The following is a 20,152-nucleotide window of genomic DNA, read 5'->3' on the forward strand; positions in this document are numbered from 1 at the left end:
GAGATAAGTCATTGATCATCATGGGCATAAAGGAGGGATTGGTTCGCAGGGTTACTCTGTCTTTGTGGAAGATGGTGTTGGGGGGACAGGCCATTAAGGCCTGCAACTCTGACACCCTTCTGGCTAAAGTGATAGCCACCAGAAGGACAGTCTTCCATGTACACATCTGTAGGGAACAGGACCCAGCCGGTTCGAAAGGGTGCTGGGTTAGTTTCTCTAAGACATAATTAAGGTCCCAGGGTGGAGGGATAGGTTTCTTTGGTGGTCTCATGTGTAAGACCCCTTTAAGGAAGAGCTTTATGTCCAGCCTGCCTAGCAAGGGGGGATCAAGGGGCAGGTAGGTTGATATAACAGAGAGGTGTACTTTTACAAAAGAGTAAGAGAGTCCACTTTTGATCAATTGACACACATGAGAGAGAACCAGGGGGACCTCAGCAGAGCAAGGGATCCCTTCCCTTGTCCAGACACCACTTTGTAAATCTTTTCCACTTAGCCAGGTAAGATTTTCTGGTGGTAGGTTTCCTTGCCTCCCTTAGGACTGATAGCATGTCCTTTGAGTAGTGGAGTCTGAAGGGGATCAAAAGCTTATCACCCACAAAGTCAGGGATAACATCTGTAAGTGTGGGTGTAGGAGAGTTCCTTTGTCTTGTGTCAATAGGTCCAGCTTGTAGGGTAACTTGAAGTGATTGCCCTTGGCTAGATTGTGAAGTAGGGGGAACCAGTGCTGCCTTGGCCAGCAGGGAGTCACTAACAAGATTTTTGATTTATCCTTCTGGATTTTCAGGACGACATTCTGAATCAGTGGGAATGGGGGGAAAGCATAAAGGAACTTCCCCTCCCAAGAGATGCTGAAAGCGTCCAATCTCCATGCTAGAGGGGAGTAGGTCTTTGAGCAGAAGGTCTGCAGTTGCCTGTTCTGGAAGGAGGCAAACAGGTCTATTTGTGGAGCACCCCACCGGTGGACTATGTCTAGGAAGACCCCCATGTTCATCATTCATTTGTGCTGTGGTGAGGAAGTCCTACTCAGAAGATCTGCTTGGTAGCTGTCCTGTGAGGGGATGTAGGCCACCTGCAGGACTAAGTTGTGGCGAGAGGCTAGGTCCCATATCAGCAGGGTAAGTCTGCACAGCTGATGAGCCTTTGTTCCTCCTTGTTTGTTGAGGTACCACATAACAGTGGTGCTGTCGGTCACTATCCGGAGCACCCCTGGAACCAGAAGGGGGATAAATGTTTTTAGAGCTAGGAAGACTGCTGTCATTTCCCTGACACTGATGTGCTTGCCCTGTAGAGAGGGATGTCATTTTTCTTGAACCCTGTAGGAAGCCCATGTCGCCTCCCAACCTGAATCGGAGGCATCTGTATGCATTGTTTGGGTTGGGGGGGGGGGGTTGGAGTGGGTTTAGTTGGACTTGCTGAATCCACCAGCTGATTTCTGTCTTTAGATAAGGAAGGAGGGGAATGACTTTTTCTAAGTGATGTAGGTGTTGGGACCAAATGCTTTTGAGGTACCACTATAGCTTGCACATGTGCATTCTGGCCAGTGGTAGCATGGGGATGGTAGCTGCCATTAAACCCAAGAGACGAAGAAATTGCCTTGCCGTCACCTTCTGGGAGAGTAGGGCTTCCTGGAAGTGGGAAGTCAGGGAAAGAACCTTGTCCTGTGGGAGAAAGGCCGTCATTTTGTCCGTTCTGATTCTGCAGCCTAAGAAAATCTTGTCCTGGCCTATCAGGGAGGACTTTGGGAGGTTGATGGTAAATCCTAGATTCTGCAGAAGGGACATGGTGAAATGTAGATGCCTTGAATCTCTGGCCAGTATCAGGATGTTGTCCAGATAAGGATAAATCTGGATTCCTTGAGTTTTGCAGAAGGCAATTGCTGGGCCTAGGCACTTTGTAAAGACTCGGGGGGGGGGGGGGTGGATAAACCAAAGGGCAAGGCAGTAAACTGGAAATGAGAAGAAGGTCCAGAGAAATGCAGGAATTGTCTGTGGGAAGTCCTGATGGGAATGTGTAGGTAGGCCTCCTTTAGGTCCAGTGTGACCATGAAGGCCTTGGCTGGAATTAGAGGCAGCAGAGTGAGGAGAGAAAGCATTCTGAAGGAGGGTACCTGAAGGTGAAGATTTAGAAAGGAAAGGTCTAAGATGGGTCTCCAGGGCCCTTCTTTTTTGGGGACCAGGAAAAGACCGGAGTAGAAACACTTTCCTTCTTGTCCTGAGGGGACAGGTTCTATGGTGCCTAGCTTTAGAAGGTCTGCCAAAACTTATGGCAGGAGATGAGCCTGGTTTTTGGGGAGGAATGGAATGCCTTTCATGGGGGGGGGGTTCTTTCCAGGATAGGAAGTACCCTTTTTGGATAATGGATAAGACCCATTGTTCTGTGGTGATGGATTGCCATAGGGGAAGACAGTGGAAAAGGCCTGCAGAGAGAGGTAGGTGGGCAAGGCAGTCACACATTACTGGGGGATCCTCTGCCTGAAAGAACTGTCTGGGTTGAGGGGTGGAGCAGAAGGTCTGGATGTGGTGCATCTTCTAGCCTCTCTTCTAGATCTGGAAGAGGAAGCAGTCGTCTGAGGGTTACACCTCACAAAGGTGGCTTTAGCAGGGTAGTTCCTATAATACTTGGGAATGGGGGACACCAGAAGATGCTTGATGTCATGTAGTTCTTTACTGTTTTCCTGCAGATTCTTGAAAAGGTCTGCAGATTGTTTACCAAAAAGGACATTGTGGTCCAGTGGGGCGTCCAAGATCTTGGACTTGAAGTCCTCTGGTAGGTTCTGGAGTCTTAGCCATGAATACCTCCTGAGGACAGAAGCAGATGCTGCATCTGATGGAATGCCTGTCTACCTGTTGGGCCAAGGACAGTTTGGAGGTAATGTCAGTCTAAATGGGAATGTCAGGCAAAGAAGCCAGCATGGAGGAGGCTTGAGACACTAAGTCTAGAGTATACTTAGTCATGTGGGTCCGATAATTTATGGATCTGAAAGCCAAAGTGGAAGATGTGTATACCTTCTTTCCCATCCTATCCATATATTTGCTATCTTTATTTGTGGGTGAGAGGGAGGCAGAAGGCAGCAGTCTAGATTGTTTATCTGAAGTGGTGGCAATCACAACCAAGTCCGCCAAGAGTGGTTTAACTAGGAATTTCTGGTCCTCTGGTACTTTACAGAAGCAGTCAGGATGCTTAGGGCCCGGAGTCTGGGGCCTTAGAAGCTGAGTTGAAGGCATCCAAGTAAGCAGGTAGAACCAGAGGAACAGCCGAAGGAGAGGGTGACTCTACTTGCAGAAGCTCAAAGTACCTCTTTTGGGTGTCAGTCATTTGGGGCGTATCCCATTTAAAGTAGTCTTTCATCTTGGTGATGGTCTCACCAAAAGTAATATCCTCAGGAGGAGAATCCCCTGCCACAGATTCCTCATCAGGAGAGTAGTATTCCTGGGGGGAAGCAATCTGGGATGTATATGAAATGGAATCCTCAGAGGTAGAAAAAGGAAGAATCATGGTCTTCCTCCCTAACTTGAGAGGTCATGGGTGGGAGGGGAGAGGCAGAAGCAGGCCTAGGGCTCAAGAGAGGCAGAGTAGTGGGGGCGGAGGCTGAAGGCCTGAGGGCCATAAAGGTCTGCATGAGAGAGGAGGTGAAGGCCTGCCAGTCTGGTATGGCTTCTGTGGAGGAGGAGGTATTCTTAGATTTCTGCTTCTTTTTGGCCGGGGTTGAAGTAGGAAGCAGCCTGGCGTCGGGTTTTGAGATGAACACATCCGAAGTCTGGATCCCGGTCGGAGGTACCACCGAAACTGGTTCCCCCTGACATCAACGATAGTCATTGTCTGATTAAGATCCGAGGATGTGCCGGTCATCGGCTGTGCAACGGCTTCCTCGAGGGATGTCGTCGTAGTCGACGGATCCGCTGAGTGCACCTCAACTCCTAGATAGTCAGTTGGTGGGGTATCGGGAAGCAGAGTGGCAGGAGAGGAAGTCCTAGGAATCTTGGCCTTCTTGCACGGAGGTTCGGGTGCAGCCTCCAATGCGGGAGCCATTCTAAGGGCTAACCGCTTAAGGCGCTGGTTTTGAAGGTAGAGGGTTAAAGCGGCCAGGCAGCTGCAAAGGGTCTTCGGCACAAATGATTGACAAATTGCGTTGGAAAAGTGATCGTGTTCCCAGCCTAGGCAAAAAAAACACACCTATCATGGGCGTCTTTATGGGGTATCTGGCCCCCGCACTGGCACTTACCATTTTTACCTGACATCAGCTAAAGGCTACAACAACCAAGCCTAAGCAATAACAATCGGCAAAATAAGAGAAACAGAAACCCAATGGGTTACTTATCTTGAAGATGCGACGTCTGTGAAGAAACGATCGTACGATGCGAAGGTCGTCTGTGGCTGAAAGGTTCTGAGGACTGCACGTGCAGACATCACATTTAAGGCCCCTGGCTTATGGCCTTATGTCTGACATCCCACGCACACTGCAACAGCCAACCTAAAGCTTTTGTACAGGAGCCAACATAAGAGTCACATGAGAGCAGGAAATCCCACAACTAGAATACTGCAACATAGGAAAAGAAGGACATCAGCAGTTACGAGTCTCCATAGCAGTTATCCTTTGGTTTGGTTAATCGTTTTGTATATTTACACTGCTTCTGGTTTTTTAAATAGGCTATGACATATGACACAGATTTTCTCACTGAAAAACTGAAAATATTCAAGAACATTGAAGTGACCTCCCAAGTTTTCAATTCGCTTTAGGTTTAAGTTTTAGTAACCTTTACAATTTGGTGGGCTACTATTTAACATGACAGTGGATCAGGGAAATATACAGATGTGTTTTGCCGGAATTTATTCACACCTGGGATAGTTTGGTAATAAGAGGAAAGAAATAAAGCGGCTTTATTCCACCTGCACAATTTTGGGAGATTATATTTCTTTCGTGTTAGTTATATTGCACCACTGTGATGTTTAGTTGCCTTAGAAAATAGTTATGTGTTGAAACAGCTCAAAGAAACTTTGCAAATGGGGAATAAAATATACCATACACAGATATTAAAAGCATAGTGTGTAATACAGCAAATGGTCAAATTGTTAAAAACTGTTGTATCCTAACGTATATGCCAAATGCTGGCTTGCACAACACTGGTAGGATGCATTTTGTAACAGGGAACCAACATACCAGAACATAATATTTATTATCAGGAGAAGCAACCCACAGTATTTTAAACAAAGTAACATACAACAACTAGATTTTCTGACAAATGTTAATCTGTGTCGTCCAAAATGGGGATGGGGTGGGATAGTACAATACATTATGCAGAAGTTGTAATAACTGAATTAAGCAGAGTTGGAAGGGGGTGTAATAACATGCAGTACACAAGCAGTTATGCAGATCAGGCATTTTGGCAGAAATTGATTTTCTTAAAACATACTGTGCTGTTAAAGGAAGAAAATGCAAGATCCATACCAATGACACTTACGCATGCAACGATATAAAAACAGTTATTAGCCGGGGTAACAGTCTACATGGTTTACATTTTTGGAAATATTCCTGTGAAAATGTAAACATTTTATAAACAATAAAAATAAGCAAAGATCTTTCCAAATTCTGCCTATTTTAACTTCTAAATTTTTAAAAAAATTAGTAGAAAAATGGTAATCCATTAATAATGATCGAAATCTAGCTTGCTTTACATACAAAAGTACCCTGGTGTTATTCAAGTCCAGCCAGTAATAACACTACCTTGCAAAAGAAAAACACTATGCATCAGACTACATAACATCTTGTAAAATGTTCATCTAAATCTGTTGTAAAAGATGCACCATTTTTTAGTTTTCTTGCAATGAGCTTTACTCAGTGATGCAAACTGTAGTGCGCGCAGTAAAAAAAAACTGTCTCATGAAACAACTTTAAAGTTTTAAACTGGGATACATTTACAAGAGTGAACATAAAGATTGCTTTCTTGCAAAAAAAGGAAATGGGATAACAAAAAAGAAATCCAGTCTATTTACAACAGCACAGTTGTACAATGAATTAGTAAGCTGACAAATCAAACAAGTACTTACATTTAAAATTTCAAATAATTTCTTCTTTTTTGAAGGTTCTTCAACCCAAAGAATTATTTGACGGACATCAGAACAGGGCACATTCCTCTCTCCCACTGAAATCCGCACAGGATCATGTAAAAGCTGTTTAGCCAACTGCTCAATGCCAGTGGGAATTGTGGCTGATACTAGCATCTTTTGAGCATCTTCAGGTGTTTTTTCAACTATATCTAACACCTGCTGCTGAAAGCCCATCTTTAACATGGTATCTGCCTTAAAAGAAAGAAACAAGAATCTTAATTAAAAAGCACGAATAATACAAAACTTAATAAAGAATTAACTCAATTAATAAAATACCAAATTGTGGACAAACTACAATGAAATCAGTTAATATGCTAGTGAGACAAACTAATTACCAGGGTGTTCCTCACCAGATCATTTTTGGATTATAAACCCACCTACTTGACTTGCCTTCAGGTAAGATTGTCTCTTCCAAGTTGGACCCTAATTTATTTACTCAACTACATTTTTAACAACCAGTTTTGTACACTAAGTAATACGGCATTATCCACATTTAGAAAAACAATGGACACTGCTTAATAAAAAAAATACTAATGTTCAGTCATATGCATTAATCAATATAACAAAAACAAAAATCTATGGAACATTCACTACTGGACAAATGAAGATTATTGTATACAACACATATCCTTCTACCAATCCACAGCAGGATCTCTATTTTCTCAATATTGGATACGGTGTACTACAGCAGACAAAGATGGAAGAAATGTGTTATGGTGGGTCAGTTAATAGAATCAGCTGAACAATGTGTTTTGTTGGATGGTGAAGACTTTACTGGTGGTGGATTAGTTTTGTATTTTTGTTAAACAAAAACTTTAATAAAGTGAATTAAGAAAGAAGAAGCCTGAATGAATGAGAAACACTGTGGCTGATCCCTTAAGTTAGGAGTACTGTGATCCAAGTTATATATATATACTGTTATAAATTTTCTTGGAGCAGAGTTTTATATAAAATTCAGCTGAGTGAGAATTCATCAAAATAGTACATCTATGATATGGATCATTACTGAAAAGGTACTATATATACTTACATGATTGAGATATATATATATATATATATATATATATATATATATATATATATATATATGGGTCTACTTTGTTTCACTGAAAGCTCGTTTCACTGAATTTCAATTCACCCTGACCAAATTGCTGAAAGCTCAAATTGCTGAAAACTCATTTCACTGAAGTGAAGTACTGGCATTGAGTAGAGTACTGTAAGGCAAGTAAAAGGTATATGCCCTGTTCCCCACTGTAGTGCGATCCTGGAGTTAGTATATATAGTTAGGAGGGGTGTGGGAGGGCGCAGCCCCCACATTGGAGGGTGTGGGAGGCATAGCCCCCCACTTAGTTGGGTATATATTGTCTTCTGGAAACAGTTAATCATTGGTGTTGTAAGTATGCATGTATGTGGTTTAAAATGTATTGTTCTGAAGCTTTCATTGAAATATAATATAAAACTAAACTAGATGAGGCTGAAACAAAGTAGACCCATATATATATACATATACATATACATATATATATATATATATATATATATATATATATATATATATATATAAGCTGCTAGAGAATTCATAACAACAGTAGATATATGAAAAAGATCACTACTGAAGAAGTGCTAACTTAAGGGATCTGCCACAGGCTGCCATTTGCCCAACTGTCCAGATTCGAACAGGCTCTGCAGATGTAAGGTCACGGGTTGTGTTCCCTCCCAATACAGGACACAATCATGTCTCTCGGGTAAATGAAAACATTTGCCTGTGCCATCTTCTGTTCACATTTACATGACAAAAACTGGGAGATGTCAGTAGTTATGTACAGAAGGAGCCAACCACTAAAAAGTAGAGCCTCCTTTGCAGTAACCTGCCTATGAAGTGATACGGTTTCAAGCAGAATGGGTGGAGCAATCCTCACATTACTATTACTGGTCCAACCACTCTTTCAAGAGCAAAAGGAACAACAACCTGAAAACAAAAAAAATGTAGAAAACTTAGATGGAGTTAGTACTGCAACAGTGAAGTGATACTATTCAAATGCCTACTGTTATGGTGAGTTGTCACATACAAAGAAGTAACACTGTAAGGTTATCACTTGTTGTCTTTTGGCTTTTCCCGGTTAGGGGTCGCCACAGCGGAACTCTGGTCTGCTAATGATTGGCAGTAGATTTTCACGAATGCCGAGGTGCCAGCTCGACATTCAACCTTCATTGAAGGCAAGCCCATTTACGCATGTCTTTTGAATGCCCACCCAACCGCGGGGAGGACATGCAGACTCCACACAGAAGGCACTCCCCACACTCCAGCCGAGAATCGATCGGGAGAACCTCTTGCTGTGAGGCAACAATGCTACCGCTGCACCACCGTGGAAGTAACATATCATTTATTGCTTTCCATCATCATCTGTGATAGGGAACATTTAAACCAAAGAAATTCAAAGCTTAAAGGAAGTTGCAAGAACAAAGGTATATAATAAAAATGCATAAGATACTAACCTGATACTGTAAGGTTAATCACTGGTGTAGTAAAATTCCTGACATATGGGAAAGACTCTCTCAGCTGCATCAGGAAAAGGGAGAAGGACTGTGAAGTCTAATTGCCTCATGGTACTCATTTCATTACAGCCTTGTAGTACAATCATTCCAAATCCTGCATTACCTTTGGACCGCACATTCAAATTGTAATGTTTCAAAAAGGTACAGAATGATGACTGGGTGGCCACCTCACAAATATTCTGGTCTAAAATATCCCTAAAGAAGGATACTGAAGAGGAGGATGCTCCAGTGGAGTGCACTGCAATATTTGCTGAAGAGACCTACATTTCTTCCTAAGCAATCAGACACTTGGGGAAGGTTTACTTAGATACTCAAACCATTGGCCTGTGCCATCTTCTGTTACAATCATTACCCTGCACAAAGGCCACAAGTAATTAGTCCATGAATCTTATGGACTTGGCCCTGTGCATGTAACATCTAAGCCACCTGCAGACTGCTTGGGAAAATACCGATGGCTGAACAACCTGGTTGTGACACTGTCCTAAGACTATCTTTGCAACTCAATATAGGATTTCTTCTGAAGGTGACCCTGTCTGTGTGAAATACCATAAATGCCTTCTTATAATCCTTCTGGTTGACATGCAAGCTCTCAGATAAACAATTTTTCATGATAGATAGCTGAAAGGAACTGAAGCTGCCAGCATAAATGGTTCTAGGGTGAACTGCTTAAGAATGAAACAGGTTCTAAGGCAACCATCCTCCTGGGAGACCGAATAAGGTTGACTTCCCTTAAAAACTGTCCATAACTCTGTTCTCCACTAGTACTTCCTACAAAATATAAGCAGATATGGCAATGATATATACTTTGATACAGTAATAGGACAGTAGAATTTGCAAAAGATCTGACAGGTAAGGCAGAATAAGGAAACGAGGAATAAAAGGCACATCTCCCAACCTGTCAACTTCATTCCCTGCAGAATGAGTTGGATCCAGGGTTCTGGACCTTTCTGTGAGTGGGTCTATCCTTTCAGGAACAGGACAAGGTGGTTACTTGGCCATCTGTGACTCCATGGTAAATCAGTGTTGTCTCAGACAGTATGGCTTTATGAATATCATTGTTGGGTGTTTTCCTGTAAACCTCTGCCACCACCAAAAGAATCAGTAGTGCATAATGGTATACAGGAACAAATTCCCCCACTGGAACAAAAAGGCATCTACCCTTGAGACTTCCAATAAAATGCTTTAAGCGCGGACTATGCCTGCCCTTTGTCTCTCTCCTCAAATAATTAATATTTGGATTTTTGTAGAATTCTCATCTAAAATATTTTCTGGTTAATCAGAGGACAGTTTCAAGTGTGGCTTTGTTTCTAACAGCAAGAAAAAAAACAGAAGCTGATAGATAGCTATATGGTGCTGAACTGCCTATTGGCGACATATGGCTATGGCTGTGTGATCAGTAGATGGAAATGGTTCTCCCTGTGTTCTGCCTGCAAATAAGGATTTATTCTCTGTGGCTTTTAAAAAAGATTCTTGCAGATATTCAATAGTTAACTGCAAGATGGATGACTTAATTATAAAATTGTTAATGAGCATCTTAAGTTAAATACCACTGTTGTTGATGGGTCTTGATGCAGAGAAAGCATTCAAAAGAGTAAGCTAGGATTTTATGAGTAAGGCAACGGAAGCATTTGCATTCCATGATAAATTTATAAGGTTGATTAGGAAAACACATGAGAAATTGGAAACAAAAAATAAAAGTTGGGGAGTGTCCTCTCTGATAAGTTCTGTTTGAGCAGAGGAACCAGGCTGGGGAGTCCTCTTCCCCCTTTATTTGCACTGTATTTAGGACCAGTGGCAAAGAAAATAAGGGACTCAGAAATTCAAGGATATAATTGGTATGGTAATCAAGAAAGGATGGCTTTACTTGCAGATGATATTTAATATCGGATAAAACCAGAAAGACATTTCAGTGTTGTGGAACACCCTGAGACAGTTTCAACTCTTCAGGATACAAAAGTCAACAGTTGTAAACTATGTACCCACACACAAATTGGTTCAGCAATGCCAATACTTATGCGGACATGATAAAAATTAAGTACTTAAGAGTATGGATTAAAAAGGATTCTGTTACGGCAGCTAAGGATATGTGGGAAGACACTAAACAACAGAAAATACAAAAACTGAGAAACTGGAAGCTCTGTTTTTTTATGGATAGCAAGAAAAAAGAAAGTGCATGATAACTATAGGAATCAATTAGAGTATGTTAGAAAGGATTGGTAAGAGAGATTGGATAAGCAAAAAGAAACAACTGGGAATATATGTATGGCTCCCAACTATTCAACAAAGTCTAGACGATTTGGGATCTTTGCTTGTAAGTGTTTGCGCAGGAATTTTTATACCCTAAATAGACTCCAAAGAAAATTTGCTCAGGTACAAATGTTGGTGGTGTGACTGAGAAGAAAGAGGTAACTGGGAGCATATTTTTTGGGAGTGTTATGAGTTGGCAGACTAAAAAATTCCTGCAGACTACTCTGTCAGAAATATTGGATGAGCAAATTGGTGTAACTAAAGAAATTTTTTTTTTAGCTGAGCTACAGAATCAGAATTGCTAGACATATCATGGTCTTGCTGAGTTTAGTGACTGCCAAAAAAGCATTTACTAGAAAATGGAAAACAAAGTCTAAACAAGCTTTACTAGAAGTAGTGAATATAGTAACAGAGCAAAAATAAATGGAAGTGGGATCTTTAGAAAAAGGGTAGGAGCAAATTACACAGAAAAATGGGAATTGTGGGAACAATACATGCAGAATAAAGTTTTGGAGAAGGAATGAGGTTGCAGGGAAGGTAGGAACTGAAAGAACTTTATAATGTTTGACAATGACTGTACAGATAAGTGACGTATAATGTTTGTAACTGAAAATATATCAGTATGGTTTGTTTTAATTTATATAAATGTATGGTTGTCTAGGTCATAACTGATATTCTAATAAAGATGCTTTTGTTTAAAAATAAGAGCATCTAAAGTTGATCTTTCCCTGTCAAACCTTCAGGATGCTACATAAAGCCTGCAGCTGGAGCTGAAAGCTATAAGTGGTAAGCCTGTAAGCAAAGATAAACCAACTGACTGAAGAGCAATTTGATATGGAAAAAAAAAATATGGACTGATGGTATATCAGAGGTACTTGAGTGACTTCAGCAGCATTTGGTTGTGTGGTCATAATTCAGCTGCTTCAATGACATTTGATACCGATGTTGGCTAGCTGGAGAAGTACGCACTGATAGAGCAACTACTATCAGTCATATGGAAATCTAGGAAACAATGTCATCTGGGTGACCAGGTTGTGTTCATCAACAATGATTTTCAGTATCCATGTCATCAGAAACGATCTTACTTCCTGACAGCTATTAAAGAATGTAGTCCTAACAGGAATGAGAGGTGAATCTAGGGTTTCTGTTGCCTTCTTATAGGTTCACAGGTAGGTACTAGGCTATTGGCTCTGGGGCCTATATAAGCTTAGCCAAAAAGGTTCCCTGGCTTTCGCTACCCAAGAAAATTATTTTCCTGTGCCCCTGTAAAGCAGTGCCGCAGAAGTGATCCCTAGGGTGAATTTTCTATTTCCCATCCAGTCGTCAAGATTGTTTTTAAAGAGGGCCAACGAGGGGCTTTGCTTGACATGAATGGGAAGTTTGTTCCAGAGTATGGGAAGTCTCTGGGATAGGAATCTATCCCTCCAGCATGTTCTGTTTATTCTGGTGACAAGGTTTAGGTCCCTGTAGCATGTGGTTTGGAGGGATTGGGATTTCTTTTAAGTGTAGCATGTCCAACAGCTCTGGGTTTGACATAGCTTTGTATGTTAGGCAGAGATCGCCTCTGAGTAGGCAATATGCAACGGAGTAGAGCTGGAGTTTTTTGAGACGGTCTGCGTATGGCATCTGCTTGAGGCCAGTAATCCTCTTAGTGAGGTATTTCTGTAGCCTTTCCAATTGTTGTAGGTAACTTGTGAGATACATGCCAAATGGGGCATTGTACTCTATAATGGGTCTGATGAGGGAACTTGTCTGGATGCTAAAGAGATGCTATCCTTTGCTCAGGGGGTATGTTGAAGATGGAAGTAACTAGTGCATGATCAAGATCCATTATCAAGCAGTAGAAGGTGATGCAGCAAAAGAAGGAGAAGAGGCGATTGCTGATATAAGATCAGGTACCCTCCCAATTTTCAAGAAAATACAGTTGTGTAAAATCTTACCATAACAGTACATGTCCTTTCCTTCACTGCTGCAGTATTCTTAATCGATCGGATTCCCTGCTATGGGTAAACTGCCGTCCAGCCAGTATACCAAAATGTGTTGATTTAAGGTACATCGAAAGTTACACGCATGCTCCTGCCATAGTGTAGGGCATAAAGGTAATGTCCGGATGTACCATCCTCAGAAATGATTGTCCCAGTAGGAACACCATTCTAAGGAAACCCAGGAGATAACCAGTATATCCAGGAAGGAGAAGGACTAGGGTGATGGAGGGAGGGAATGAACACTGCAACAGTGAAGGAAAGGACATCTATTGTTATGGTAAGATTTTCCACAACTGTACTATGTCTTTCTATTCACTGGTTGCAGTATTCTTAACCTATTTACTGGCCATCCCACTGTATTCCATAGAATCAGAATACAAAAACACCCACTACCTTTCAATTTATCTTGCTCTTTTAAAATTAGTGGCTCTCCACTTAGACAGCTAAAGCTTAAGTTACCCCTTTTTCATATCTAACTGCTTTGTGCACACTGCAGTGCTTAAGATATTAACCCATTTTTTCATCTTAACTTTAAACATCAATTGAAAGACCACCAGTTAATGGACAGCTCACATTCTGCCTCTTCGTAGTCATCTTGGGATTAGTGCTTCTGTTTTCTCCTGGTGAGAGAAGGAGCACAGGGACATTATTTTCTGTAGACTGCTCATCACCAGAATGCCTAATAACTGCTTCATAGGCGACAGCTTGGAATTTGTGCTTACATTCTACTCGTGGTGAGAGGAGCAGCAGTGTGTACTGATTTCTGACTGTTTCTGGTTGAGCAGTGAGTGTTTGTGCTTGACATTCCTGATTGGTCTGGTTGCTATTCAAGGCATCTACCAGTTAAATGCTACAACAAGCCTACAGACCCTTGCATCATCTGGGACAAGACTGCAGATCACCAAAATAGGCTGTGGTCTACTTTGCATCTTGGGATTAGTGCTAATGTTTTGCTTCTGGTGAGAGAAGAAGCAAAAGAGCACTGTATTCCAGCAGAGTGAAGCTGTGGTGAGACCAGCGCTAGTAGTAGCCAAGCAGCAGCCATTCACGAGACTCCCCTCTTTTCATCACTCTAGACAAGCTAATTCTTTGTTTTCTGTAAGTACTGCTTGATTTAGTTCTAACATCAAAATATCTGACTAAATACTTCATCCTTAAATTTTCAGGGTCTAAGTATTAGTTTCTCCTCATGTGTTTGGCAGTGTCCTGTACAGACACAGACACCTTGAGTGACATATTTCCTGTAAAGAACGATGGAAATTTCACCAACACCTAGTTGCAACACAGGGCAATTAGTCTGCAGTGATAAGCACTGTCCCCAGAATTGCAAACCAGATACTCCTGACATTGCTTTATATTCTCTCTCCAACTGTCTAATCAATAAAAAGGGTCTGCTGCCATGAATACGAACTTTCCCACTATCTCCGTTACTAGCTTGGTGGATTATGGGCATCCTGAGGCAATGCAGAAATGGTCTCATGTTTACTGACAACCAGTTAATTCTCAAAACACACTTTTATGGTATGAGAGAGATGTACTTACACAATGTCACTGGAGGCAAAGCTCTCACACAAAAGTACTCCTAATGTCAATAAGGCTGCCAGTAGTAGACATGCTGTACTCATCACACACACAATTCAAAGCAGACCCACACATGCTGAAGCACTTAAATGTAACTTTCCTAAATCCCAAAGACCTCCTAGACGAAGTACACATAACAAACACCCTCAGCAGCCCCAAATGTACTCTCAAAACACCCACATCAACACACAGAGCAACATCTTATACAGCATCTACTTCCAAGCCCATAAGGCAAGGCACTACACAATCCAACACTGCGGTCATTGGATACTCCATTGTGAGACACATGGATGTCCCTCTCACCAGGATGAGTAAGGAGAAAGTCACTGTCAGTTGCTTATCAGGGGCAAGGATCCACTACATTACCCATGCGTTCAGGTCACTGGACCACAAGTACCAGTATGACTCAGTCATAGTCCACGTGAGAATAAATGACCTGAGACATACCTCCCCAGAGTATATGAAGAGAGACATTGTGGAGCTCTTGGAATGTGTGTGTCTCAGGCTGGTAAGAGCCTAACATTGAGCAGCATTTTACCTTCTCCAAGGATGATGCCATAAAACAAACAAAAGATGACTGACTTTAATAGTTGGCTTAGTTTTTGGTGACATTCTAAGGGGGTGGAATATTTGTCAGAATGAAAGGAGATGGTCAACAGACCACGCTGCTTTGCCAGGGATGGTCTGCACCTCCCCCTCTAGGCTTTTGAATATTAGTTAAAACATAGTCTTCCCCCATAGTGCCTTTTTTAGGCAATGCCAAACTGAAAGTTCTTCTGGCATAGCAAATCAAAACCAAGAAAACTTAAATGTTTTACTGCTCAATGCTTGGAGCCTAAATAAAAAACTCCACTCCCTAGAAGCTCTCTTCACTCTAGAGAATGCTGACGTCTGTGCAGTCACTGAGACATTGTTTAAAGCCACAGAGAGCACACCAACAGTGCAAGGTTAATAATGATTTCCACACATTTAGACCAGCTACTACACAGACAGTGATAGTGATTCTGTTGTATATTTAACAGTGGTAGATCCCCAGAGGCAGTACCTATATTTGTTACCAAAGTTTCATAAAAATCTTCATCAGCTGCTGGGGAAACAAACTGTTTCTGGCAGAGGCTCTCTTACTGAGCCTCTGTCATGTTATCTGACTAAATATTTGCAACCTTTACTTAAGTTAGTGAGATCAAGAATTCAGGAAATGACACAGTTCCTTCAAATAATATCGGATATGCAGTTGGATTCCAAATGGCTATTATGTGAGATTGATATTTGGAGACGATACCTAGATGACTGTTGGATGGTATGGCAGGCGGATAGACCATACTTATTGGAATTTGTTGAATATCGTAATGACAATAAATGGGGGATTGCATTTACACTTAATTGTGATTTTAAGTAAATCAATTTCTTGGATCTAACTATTACCAAGAATTTGGATGACACTCTTAATAGTCAGGTTTTTTGCAAATATCCACAGTATAACAATCTACTATTCGCTACCAGCCTCCATCCACATATTGTCAGATATATACCAAAATCACAATTTTTACGAATCAGACGTATTTGCTCTACTCAAGATAGCTGAATTTTACCAACAAGACCTTATTCGTAGATTTCAAGCTATGGCTTATGGTTATGGAAATATTTTATCTGCCAGCAAATGGGCTTCTCAACAAAATAGGTTGGGCTTATTAGAACATAGAGATACTGTAGATCTAACCAGGATACTTCTAATACTAGATTTGTCACTACATTTGGATGTAACAAATGTTATCAAGGATATTACACAAAACAGCTTCCAGCGCACCAACCATAGGCAAGAAGGCTCACACTTGGTATAAAAACACAGCTTTAATAAATAAAATGCAACTCAAAAATAGGTAAGCGCTTTTGTGGTGGTAACACACCACTTCATTAGACCTGTAACATTTCAAAGTGAATAGAGCTATATTTCAGTTATTCAACTGTTATACCAATCACATCACAGCTCTCATTAATCACTTAAGAACAACTTCTAGAGACTGTTTAACCCTTGCTAGTCTAGCAAATGGTCTTAACATTTAGACTTAAAATAACTGATTATAAAAGAATGGATACAAAAACATACAAGAGCATCAAAAATTCATAAAATAGTTAAAACATTTTTTATATATATATAATTCAATTAAGACTACATAAAATTGTGTTATGTGTTATTCAGCGTTCCATTTATTCAAGCAGCAACTATCTGTGATTATCAGGGATATTATTAACAGACAGTGGAACATATTATTAGCGAATGATGTACTGTCTGAAATCCTTACACCAAGGTGCTTGTTTTTCTATCGTAGGGGTCGAACTCTTGGATCTCATTTTAGCCATTATAATGTTGGAGGGTCACGGCTCATCCAGTCAACAACTGACTCTCACTGGTGACAGATTGATCGGATCTGCCCTTGTGGACATTTTTCCTTTTGTAAATTTATGTTCAAATCCAAGCCGTTTCAAGTAAAAACACTAGTATGGTATATCAGATAAAATTGTTTGCCAATTGCAACACAGACTGGTTAGTGTATTTAGTAACCTGTTCATGTGTTGCTTTTTACATTGGTCAGACTTCAAGTCCACTTTGCATACGAATGTCAGAGCATATGAGTGCCATCAGAAATACGATGGTTTCTAGTGCCCTATACAGACATACTGTTAAACACAATGCTCCCAGATTTAATTTTATGGTGATTGACAAAATTTAGGGTGATAGGACTAATAAATTAGGTTGGCATTCTCTAATTAATAAAAAGGAAAGATGTTAGATCATTAAGTTAGGTGGGTTATTCTCCCAAGGTCTCAATGACCATTTATGATTAATAAATGGGAATGGGTGTGTTTCTAATTTGTTGATTTTCTATACATATGCATTTGTTTTTTCTATTCATTTGTATTGTTGTCACTGAGAAAGGCAGATTCTGCCAAAATTGGTCTGACTCTTTGGGGTGTAATGTTTTATACTTAACTCTTAGGTGTTGCCACGTTGAATTAAACATTACTTCCACTCAGTTTGGTGCTGGCCTGTTTATTTCTCTTTTGGATTTCTGCTTTTTGGCAGTATGCACCAGCCGTACTTGCGTAGTGGATTTCTGCTAGGCTTAAAAAGGCCCTTTGGTTGTTAGCCTAGTAAGCACCTATGAACCTATGGAAGAGTGCCAAAGCTCAAGAAGAAACTTAGGTGGAGGAAGGAGCAGTAGATCCTTCAAAGAAGACATGAAGAATGGCTCTAGCAAAATCAACTTTAGCTCTGGAGATACAATCCAGCTTGTAGTTCTTGGTAAAAGTATGTACAGAAGTCAAGGTAGCTGCATCAAGAACAGAATAAGAAGTTATGTACTCACCATAACGTTCCATCTGAGTAGATAAACTTCATTTGTCAGCAACCTGTGGGTATCGGATCCGAGCCGGCAGTTTTCAACAGCTTAGGTCCGAGCTCCTAGCTCCTCCCTCTACCCATAAACCCCTGCCAACCCTGACTGACCTCAGATCAAGTTTGCCCCCAAGCAGCAACTGCTACAGATTTACCAATTTTAAATGTCATCTCTGAAGACAGTAAAAGTGAACAATCGAAGGTCAGGGGAAGGAGGGGGGGATGGTTGCTGACAAATGAAGTTTATCTACTCAGATGGAACGTTATGGTGAGTACATAACTTCTTAATCTGAAGTAGTTAACTTCATTTGTGCAGCAACCTGTGGGACAGAGTCCCCAGCTACCTGAATCTTGGGCGGCCATCATGGAAGGATGTTCCGGAGCACTGCAGAGCCAAAGGATGCTCTCCCTCTGGAGATAATATCCAGTTTATAATGGTTGATAAAGGTATGAGATGAGGCCCAGGTGGCGGCCTAACAAATATCATCTAAAGGTACCCTGGATCTAAAAGCAGCAGAGGTAGATATAGATCGGGTAGAGTGGGCACGGACTCCCTGAGGCGCGGGCCTACCAGAACTTTCATAAGCCAAAAGAATACAATGCGAGATCCATCGAGACAATGTAACTTTGGATACCGATTTACCCAAATTCTTTTTGGCAAAGGAGACGAACAACTGGTCGGATTGCCTATGACCAGATGTCCTGTGAATATAGAATCGAAGTTGTCTATGCACATCCAACGAGTGTAGTTTGTATTCTCCTTTGTTGTGATAGTTGGGAAAGAAGACTGGCAGATTAATGGACTGGTTGATATTAGATTCAGAAGCAACTTTAGGGAGAAAGGAGGGATTGGTCCTGAGGTAGACTCTATCCTTGTAGAAGGTTAGATACGGGGGTTTGACACAAAGGGCCTGAATTTCAGAAACTCTTCTGGCAGAGGTGATGGCGACGAGAAAGGCCGTCTTCCAAGACAAATACTTGACTTCCATTTAACGACAAATCCCACGGAGGTACCACTTCCTTTACTGGAGGTCTGAGCAGGAAGGTTCCCTTCAGGAAGGTCTTGCACAGCTTTGAAGTGATCAAGGGACGCAGATCATGTCCGACATGGTAGTGAGAGATAGCTGCTAGTTGAACCTTGACAGTGGAAGAGCTAGCTCCCTGGTGAAATAATCCTGATAAGAAGTCTAGCACCGCAGGTAAAGGAGCTGTGAAGGGATCCAAGTTTTGATGTTCTGCCCAGATAGAGAAACGTCTCCATTTGCTACTGTAAACCTTCCTAGTAGAAGGCTTGTGGGCTGCAACTAGAATTGCTTTGACTGGGGAAGAGATGCCGGCAGTCCTGGCTAGGAGTGGAACTGGAGCAGCCAAGCTGTGAGCTTGAGGCTGTCCAGGTTCGGGGTTGGGAGACCCAGAGGGTGGGAGATCAGATCCGGGAGGGGATCTAGAATCCAAGGAGGATTCACCAGATGAGACCAAAGGTAAGGAAACCAGGTTTGACGAGGCCAGAATGGGGCAATGAGGATAATCCTGCTCCCAAACCGACTGGCTTTCTGTAGAAACATTAGCATCAGGGGGAGAGGTGGATAAGCATAAAGCAGACCGGGAGGCCAAACATGCACCAGAGCGTCTCTCGGGGATTCCCTGACTTGGGGAATTAAAGCGAAATAGCTGTTGCATTTGGTGTTTGAGGGAAAGGTGAAAAGATCGCAACAGGGCTGCCCCCATTTGGCAAAAATCTGATTCGCTACATGCGGATTGAGAGACCACTCGTAAGGGGAAAGGATGGTGCGACTGAGTTTGTCCGCCAGGATGTTGGAACGTCCTGGAATGCGCATTGCAATGAGAAAACGGTTGGTGGAGATTGCCCATTCCCACACTCTTATGGCCTCTCGACAGAGCGGGTAAGACCTGGTTCCCCCTTGTTTGTTGATGTACCAGACAACCGACATGTTGTCCGTCTGGATCGCAATTGTCCCTAGAGGAAGAAGGTCCTGAAGTGCTTGCAACGCTAACAGTACTGCCCTCATCTCTAGGACACTGATATGCAAAGAGGTCTCCATATCAATCCACGTGCCTTGGACAGTCCTGCCCAAAGAGTGCCCCCCCACCTGAGGCGAGAGGCGTCCGTGGTCACCGTGGCCAGGGGAGGGGCCATAGAGAAGGGGCGTCCCGTGTGGAGATCCAGAGATTGCAGCCACCACACGAGAGCCCTCTTGCAAGCCCTGCTGATGGAAATGGGATGACTCAGAGGGTAGTGAAGAAAAGACCACTGGACTTG

The 20,152-nt window shown here is 41.9% G+C and overlaps 1 protein-coding gene across 1 annotated transcript in view; it reads right to left on the minus strand.

Moving 5' to 3' along the window:
- Positions 1-20,152, minus strand: part of DDX59 (DEAD-box helicase 59) — a 257,991-nt gene that overhangs the window by 56,106 nt on the left and 181,733 nt on the right. Inside the window, exon 4 of the mRNA XM_044086047.1 lies at positions 6,046-6,297. Within this exon, the coding sequence (XP_043941982.1) occupies positions 6,046-6,297 (252 nt within the window). The remainder of the gene's footprint in view (positions 1-6,045; positions 6,298-20,152) is intronic.

The sequence above is a fragment of the Protopterus annectens genome, chromosome 10.part0 (genome assembly GCF_019279795.1).
Source record: "Protopterus annectens isolate FY-2018-M chromosome 10.part0, PAN1.0, whole genome shotgun sequence".
NCBI classification, from domain to species: Eukaryota; Metazoa; Chordata; order Ceratodontiformes; family Protopteridae; genus Protopterus; species Protopterus annectens.